Source organism: Onychomys torridus, chromosome 3 (genome assembly GCF_903995425.1).
Source record: "Onychomys torridus chromosome 3, mOncTor1.1, whole genome shotgun sequence".
Classification (NCBI taxonomy): Eukaryota; Metazoa; Chordata; class Mammalia; order Rodentia; family Cricetidae; genus Onychomys; species Onychomys torridus.
The window spans coordinates 148052209-148060441 of NC_050445.1; the positions used below are offsets into that span (position 1 = coordinate 148052209).

Genomic DNA, 8233 nt, shown 5'->3' on the forward strand with positions numbered 1-8233 from the left:
AGAGTTAGATCAAACTCTGCCATTTTGTCACATGATTTCCATTGCTGTCTTTTCATTTTTTTTTCCCTACATGACCTTGGTACAGAGGTAATTTTTTTTTTAAATGCATGAGAGATGGGAAACAAATGAGGCAAACTCTAATTTCTATGTGGTTATACTTCCCCTCCAGAGTACACACAAGATTACCATAATCTCTGATTCTTGGTTAGGCCGGCTATGATTTCAATTTCTTAGCATTTTCTCCGAAGAAACTGAATTCACAAAGTGAAAGTATCAAACCAGAATTTATTATATATAAACACATTTCTTAACACTGTTCTTTCATTTCTTTCAACCTGGAGACAGGAAGGAGTAGTGCAGCCAGACAAGAGGTCATGTAGGAAACAAGCAATGCGTATGTGTTTGTGTACTTTGGTACTGCTACTGCAGGGGGATATAAAACGAGACTCGGGAACAGAATTATGGTTTCCTTGTTCTCTCATTTGGCTCCTCGGCGCTGCCTGAAGTAGCGGTTGTAGGCAGCGTTGTATCCATAGACCATGGCATAGCGCTCACACAGCTTGTAGTCGTCACAGGCTTCCCTGTTGATCTCATAGGCAGGCTTGTTGCGTTCCCGGACCCTGGGGAGTGGAGAAAAGAGGCCACGAATGAAGGGCAGAAAGATGATGGTACAGTCAGAAGAAAGGAAAGGTTGGGGGATAGTGGGTAGAGCCCTTCCCCCAGTACTAAGAGTGTTTGAAGAACAGGCATGGGGGAGAACAGGTTTCCATTTTTATATTATGTTTATGAATAAAAATAGAAGTTCTCTTTCTGTCTCCCTTCCTCCCCATCTCCTTTCCAGCCCCAAAGCAAAATAGTTTCTCAACATTCTGTTTTCTCTGCTTGCTTTTCAATTCTTTGAGTTCAAGCCATAGAAATGGTGATAAAAACCCTTCCCTACTCAGTTCAAATCTGTCCTAAGACACTGGGAGAATGGCTACTCCCATCAACTTGGGGTACACACCTCTCTTGGGCTTTAGCTCGCCATCTCTGCTGAGGGGACATAAAGGTGTTGGCGTTTCTCCTGTTGATGAAGGGACCTGAAACAGAGAATACATAAGTGTACTTTTAGGGAAACAGCTGATGAGAATATTTTGGGAATAATCTGAGGGGCACATACATCTGAAATCTCATTAATCTCCTATATATGTAACTAGAGATAGACAAAAATGTAAAAACCATATAAAGTAGATTCTATAAACTGCATGAGCGAAGGAAATGAATAACCATTTATGTGTCTTGGGGACTTGCCACACTGGCCACACCAAATCTTATCTGTTTTTTCTTTGGGCAATCCTTTGCTACTTTTGGTAATACCCACTCAGGGTGTTTGTAATGCATTTCAAGAGGAATTTTCTCACCATTTGACCCTATAAAGTAGATCAAAGACCACCAGCACAAGAACAAGTTAAATACTATGAAAATGAGGAACAAATTAGATACAAGAGTGAGGCCTGGTACAGGCGCCACACACTTGTGAGCCCACTCCCTGGGAGGTGGAGGCAGGAGGATGAGGAGTTTAATCTTATCCTCAGTTGTGTGCTGAGTTGGAGGCCAGCTGGGCTACAGAAGATAGCCATGGAGTCAAAACCCAAACCAAAACTGAAAAGCAAAACCCTCCAAATTAACCAAACAAAAATGTGGATACTGTTCTCCTGGCTGTAACCAGACTTTCCAAGTCTGCATACTCAGGCGCCAAATCTGCTGCTGACGCCTGTGGTCTCCTGGCTGGCTGGTCCCGTTCTGTGCCTCCTCAATTCCCATTACTCCTCATTTTCCATTTGTGTGGCTGATGTGATGTGCACTTAAAACTTCCAAGTGTTCTGGATGCAGTTTAATATCCTATTACACGGCTTGGAGTTTCAACGTTGCTCACTGGGACAGTTTTAGTCACTGGGTTGAAAATTCAGCTCTGGCATCCCTCCCTCCCTTCTCTGTCATAGACCTGATGGGCACTTTATTTAAAAAAAATAAGGTGATAGTCTTTAATGCAAGCAACTGAAATAAGGCAGCCAAGTATTTACTTACTGATTTCATAGGACTCCATGCTTTCGTGAGATTCTGAAATTAAAAGAAAGACTCGTGTTTTAGGCTTAGTTGTCACATGCTGCCATTGTTTAAATGTAGAGGTGGAAGGGGAAGGGAGATTTGAAAAGTCGGGACGAGCGCATTTAGCGAGGCGATTGTTAAAAACAAATTCCAATAGTATAGCAATTGTGAGTTGTTTCTGTCATGGCTTTGGGTGTCTCCATCTTGTTCGTCTTTCTGATATATTCAGGGGCCGTTTGAGAACAGAGTCAAGGAAGTTAAAGGTGGGTACGCGGCACTCCAGGGTGGTTATTGAGCCGCATGACCCAGACAGTTTCTAAGAGGGTTCGGAACGGCTCTTAAGAATGGGTGTTAAATTGGCAGCCTCACAAACCACCGGCTCCCTCTCACAGTTCAAAGCGGGCACAAAGCCAGGGTGGAGAGGACGTCAAAGCGGACGATTCTGCTTTCTATGTCTCTCTGGAACACAGCGGGCAAAGTGGGAACAGGAGACTGTGTGTGTAAGTGTCTGCCTGCCCACAAAGTGAAAAAAGGAGGTGAGGAAATCAAAACCGTACACAGAAAGTTTATGAATAATTCAAAAGCTGAGATGCATAACATTAGAGCTGTTCATACAGTTTAGGCTTATATACAACTAAATATGGTCAACACAATTTAAGCAGAATGATGTAAATAATTTGGCTTCAAACCTGTGAACAAATCACAGATGACTGAACAACATATAGGTAGCAGAAAAAAAGTATGCTTTGTAAACAGTTATGAAATTGATGCTTTCCTAAAATTCCAGCTGTAAAGTTTCTTTAAAAAATTAATTCACTGAATAAATACACTAAGCTCATCATATTTTCTGTCCCTAAAAGGGCTATCTTTAGCTAATACTTCCCATGAAAACTTATTTTCTTAAAGTAAACAATTCACCAAATATCCTTAACCCGTCAACACTCAAGTCTGACCAAGCATCCTTAAAGATAATACTATCAGGGTTGAGAATCAGCACATTTCTGAAATATCTTGGTTTCCAGGTATGTAGATTCATCCCTGCAAGAACTTGCCTGTTATAGAGCTCACATGCATCGGGATGTTTAGAATGTAAAACAGATGTGATGGAGACAGGGTTCGTGATACTCTGGGTTATAACAGAGAAAGGGGAAGGAAGAAGACGGGAAGAATGTAGAAGTGAAGGGAGGCCAGAAGCAGAACAAGAAAACCCCACTGACAGCAGAAAGAAGTTCTCACCATAGCACAGGGCTGCCACAGCCAGTGCAGCCAGAATGGCCAGAGGGAGCAGGCTCTTCATGGTGTCCCGGTGTCCCGTGAGTCTGCCTCTGTGTCTGGTACAGAAGCAGAGGAGAGGCTCTTACATGCTGCTGGAAAGGCTGAGCTGTTTTTATAGGAACTTGAGCAGCCGAAGGGGGAGGAACCAGCAGCAGGGGGCTGGGAAAGGTGGGATGGCTTGGCACTAAACTTGCCTTGGGACTTCTCCCAAGTGCTCATTCCTTCCAGATAGTATCTACACAGCGTGGGCAGTTTCCTCTCACTCCTGGTCTTGGCTCACTCCCCCCCCCCCTCTCTCTCTCTCTGTGTGTGTGTGTGTGTGTGTGTGTGTTTGTGTGCAGGATGCTGTCCTGGTGCAGAAGTTGTGGCCACCCTATGTTTTCGAGCCAGACCTGGGCACATGTCCATGGAGGGGGCAGTTACCACAAACACAGGTTTGCCTTTCGAATTCCTTCTCTGATCTACTTGCTGGCCCTGACCACTGGCCACTGGGGCTCAATTGGCAGACAGAACTGTAGTGTTCTCTTTGCTACCCAGCTGGATGGAGGAGAGGTCCTGGGGGAGAAAGGCTCCCACTCTCTATGCTGTGACAGCTTAGACATCCAGGTGATAGGCACTTTATGAAGTTTTTCCAGGGTTTCAGTGGGGTAAAGATGTGGGTACCCCAGTTTTGTTCATTAGCTACACAGTAACTCATTTAGTTTTGTGATGTTAGACTAGTCTTATGCCCTAATGTTCTCTCAAATTAATGCTACTGGTTGAGCAAGTGGGCAGGGATGAAGATACTCATTGCTCATGTTCTCACAGCACTGCCTTGCTGCTGAGCCAATGTGATAAGATTTTCATGGGCAGGATAAGGTACATGATACTGTGCTTAGGTGCTGTGTGCTAGCTACAGACCAGCAGCGAACCTCCCTTAGGAGTCAGAAATAGCTCTGGCCTATGCTCTCTACCCTTGACTGTAATGGACCTTCCCATGCAGGTTTTCACAAGTCTGTATTTCACTGTACTATAAGGTCTGGGGGCTGTTGCTTATCTAACAGGAGAATTTCAGTATGGTGCCTCTGACTATCTGAAGGATCTCTTTCTCTCCCTCAGGAAACTTTTCTACCCCATGGTGTCTTGTCTGCTTGGCCCAACAGTTCTGGGTCTCAGAAGCACACTCTAGAAGATCTGAGGCCTCAGGACCTTGAGCTTGGCATGAAACAGCAAAGAGACAGGCTGTGGCCTGCTGGACTTTCTGTCTTCCTGGGACACTACTGTCCCTCCACCCTGGAAAGGCTGTTACAGATGCTGCAGAATTCCTGTTAGACAATCTGCCAGATTAGTGAGCCCAAGAACCAATAAACCTCTGCTTTCCTCTTCAGTTAAAAAAGAGTTTATGGGCTGTAGAGGTAGATGAGCAGTTTAGGGACCTGCTCTTGGAGTGTGCTGGGGTTTATTTTTCCAGCACCCACATTGGATGGCTCATGACTGCCTGTAACTAACTATAACTCCAAGGACTCTGATGCCCTCTTCTGGTTTCTTTGGTGACCCATACACATGTACATGTACACACACACACACACACACACACACACACACACACACATCTTTATATTTTTAAAAATGTTTTTTGTTTGTTTTTGTTTTGCTTTTGTATCTATCTATCTATCTATCTATCTATCTATCTATCTATCTATCTATCATCTATTTATTCGAGCAGAGTCTCACTGTGTAGCTCTATCTGTCCTGGAATTCACAATGTACACCAGACTGGCATTGTATTCATAGAGATCCACCTGCAAAAGCCAAGTTCTGGGCTTTGTGTGTGTGTGTGTGTGTGTGTGTGTGTGTGTGTGTGTGAAGGTCAGAGGGCAACTTTAGCAGTTGGTTCTCACCATTCATGTTGTTTGAGGCAGGGCATCTAGTGAGTTCCCTGGTGATTCTATCTTCCTCTCCCATATTCCCACAGGCATGTTGGGATTGCAGATGCTGGTGGGGTTCTGGGGATTGAACTCATGTCGTCAGATTGTGTGGCTAGCACCTTTCCCCACTGAGCTACCTCCCTGGACCTGTATTGGTCCCTTAAAACAATGGAGTCATGAATGCCCTGCTGTCACTTCTGCACAATGATCAGATCAAGGCAACTGGCAAAGTTCTGGCTTCATGCACTCAGCTCCACGGTCCCTCCTCTGTCCAGATGGCAGCAGTACTCTTTCAGACCTCTCACGTTCCCCGAAACCAACACTCCTTGTCCTACCTAGCTTTTCAGCTTTTATTGCAAGTGTTTTAGGGCTGCCGCCACCAGATCCCTCGGGCTCACCAGCTTCTCTTCTCACAGTCTGGGATTTCACAAGGTCAATACTTTTCTTTTTTCTTCTCATTGTTCATCTATTTTTGAGTTTCCAATGGCAAACACCACTCATAAAAGCCATTAATGTTTTCAAATTCAGACTTTGCATTTCCTGCTATAGTACCATTCATTCATTCCCTGTCCAAATCTAATTTTGTAGACATTAGCTCTAATCATGTGATTCTTCTGATTGTTCCTTTGAGGTGTTGGGACTGTAATATAGAGCTGGCCTTATGCTAGCTAGGCAAGGCAAGCCCTCTGCCATTGAGCTGTATCATCCATATATGTAAATACACCATATATATATATATATATAATGTGTGTGTATGTGTGTGTGTGTGCGTGTGTGTGTGTGTGTGTGTGTACCCGTGTGTGTGTGTGTGTGGAGGCTGGAGGTTGATGTTAGGTGTCTCCATCAGTCACTCTTCACTTCATTTTTTGAGACAGGGTCTCTCACTGAACCTATAGCTTGCCAATTTTGTTTAAGTGGCTAACAAGCACACTTCAGGGATCTTCCTGTCTCTGCCTCCCCAGCTCTGTCATTACCATTGTGCCTGACTGTTTTATATGGGTTCTGGGGGATCCAACACAGGACCTTGTGCTTGTATGGTGAGCACTTCAATGACTGATATATTTCCTTAGGTCCTAATAAATTCTCACAAAGAGGACTTGGACCAACCTGTGAACAGGCATGGGCTCTGCACTGCAAAGGGCCCAGATGGATTCATTTGAATAAAGGGAAGAAAAGAATGGAGATAGAAAAGAAGTGGACAGGGAGACATGAATAGATCTTTGGAGTTTATGGTGAGTTTAAGATAGTTTGTGTTATAGAGATGAAAACCTCTAAGATACTCTTGGAATGTGAGATATGCTAAAAATAGACACAAGGAAGACAAAGAAGCTACTTTGGTTATTGATAGGATTGTTTGGGATGATAAATTATCACTTGAGAATCACCGCGAGTTATTGGAAGTTTCATCATTAATTTTGGCTGACAGTATGTATGCATTTTCCTAACAGCTAACTTGTAAATTCTGAATCATCTGAAGTTCCAACTTATGTTTGGATGTAAATAATTTTGACAGACATCTAGAGAGCCATTTCTCCTTCACCAAAGAGAAGTGCTGCTTAGAAAGAATGCTAGAACACTCTCAGGGGTGTCTGCAAAAGTGTAAGGCAGCCACACAAGTGCAAGTTTTCCTAATTTACAGAATTTTCTTGAGCAAGGCTGGCTGGGTGGTAACCAGGTAACAGAGGTCACAGAAGAATACAAGATCTCCAAACCTCACTCTCAGGAGGAAGACAGAAAATCATGGTTTAGCTAAACATCATTTGCCCATCCATCCATCCATCCATCCATCCATCCATCCATCCATCCATCCAACCACCCATCTGTGGTGGTATTGTGTTCCCCAAAATATTGTGTGTTCACCGAAATAAACTTATCTGGGGTCAGAGAGCAGGATGGCCACAAGATTAAACATAAGGATAGGCAGTGGTAGCACATGCCTTTAATCCTAGCATTTCAGAGACAGAAATACCTCTGGATCTCTGAGTTCAAGGCCACATTAGAAACAGCCAGGCATGGTGACACACGCCTTTAATCCCAGAAACCCAGCCTTTAATCCCAGGGAGTGGGGGCAGAAAGAGAAAGATTATATAAGGCGCAAAGAACAGAAACTAGAAGCATTTGCCTCGTTCAGCATTTTGGTTAGTTAAGCATTCAGGCTTTGGAGCAACACAGTTCAGCTGAGAACCATTGGGATGAGGACTCAGAAGCTTCCAGTCTGAGGAAACAGGATCACCTGAGGAACTAGCAAGGTGAAGTAGCTGTGGCTTGTTCTGCTTCTCTGATCTAGCAATCACCCCAATAACCTGCCTTGGGTTTGTTTTTATTAATAAGACTCTTTAAGATTCCAACTACACCCATCCACCCATCCATCCATCCATCCATCCATCCATCCATCCATCCATCCATCCATCCTTCTGTCTACCACCCATCCAATGTATTGAGTACTTTCTATGTACAGTTCTAGGATAGAAATACAGGGAAGGGGAAAAACACTACTATGCTTCTTATCCTTGTGCATCCAGGAGCTTCCAGAGTACAGATTTAGTGTGTCCTTTTATTTAAAGCCTCATTTGCAGCCAGACAGACTCAGAGAAGAACACGTGACAAGCATGGCTTATCACAGGGCTAACCTTTTCTATGTCACCCAGGTGCATCTTTGTATCAAGAGTAGCAATATCAGGGAGAGAAAGGGAGAAAGTTGCCAGCAACTACTGTGGGGAGATGCTTCCCAGAAAAGCATATTGGAGGTGTCCGCAAAGAGTCATCCCGTCTTTGGTATTTGTGAAGCTATTATAATGACACAGGAATTACAAAGTTATATTTTCTGCACCAACCCTGCACCCTCTCTCTCTTCTTACCTATCCATTTCTAAAAAGTCTTTTATTTTTTTTCCAGATGGCTAAGCATTTTGTATCTGAGAAATTTCCCTGGTCCAAGCAAAATAAAATAAAATAAAATAATAA

At 43.7% G+C, this 8233-nt stretch overlaps 1 protein-coding gene across 1 annotated transcript; it reads right to left on the reverse strand.

The window, feature by feature from the left end:
* Positions 1–300: 300 nt before the first annotated feature.
* LOC118580521 (matrix Gla protein) lies at positions 301–3472 on the reverse strand. Its single transcript, XM_036182294.1, has 4 exons — positions 3325–3472; positions 2068–2100; positions 1004–1079; positions 301–620 (listed from the first exon to the last, which is right to left on the reverse strand). The coding sequence occupies exons 1-4, from the start codon at positions 3383–3385 to the stop codon at positions 479–481; spliced, it is 312 nt and encodes a 103-aa protein (XP_036038187.1). The 5' UTR covers positions 3386–3472; the 3' UTR covers positions 301–478.
* Positions 3473–8233: the final 4761 nt, after the last annotated feature.

Excerpts from the sequence above, each read along its gene's own strand:
- LOC118580521 (XM_036182294.1), bottom strand. The coding sequence starts at position 3,385 with ATGAAGAGCCTGCTCCCTCTGGCCATTCTGGCTGCACTGGCTGTGGCA. Across the intron at positions 2,101-3,324 it reads TGTGGCAGCCCTGTGCTATG|AATCTCACGAAAGCATGGAG; the intron begins GTGAGAACTTCT and ends TTTTAATTTCAG. Across the intron at positions 621-1,003 it reads CGAGCTAAAGCCCAAGAGAG|GGTCCGGGAACGCAACAAGC; the intron begins GTGTGTACCCCA and ends TCCACTCCCCAG.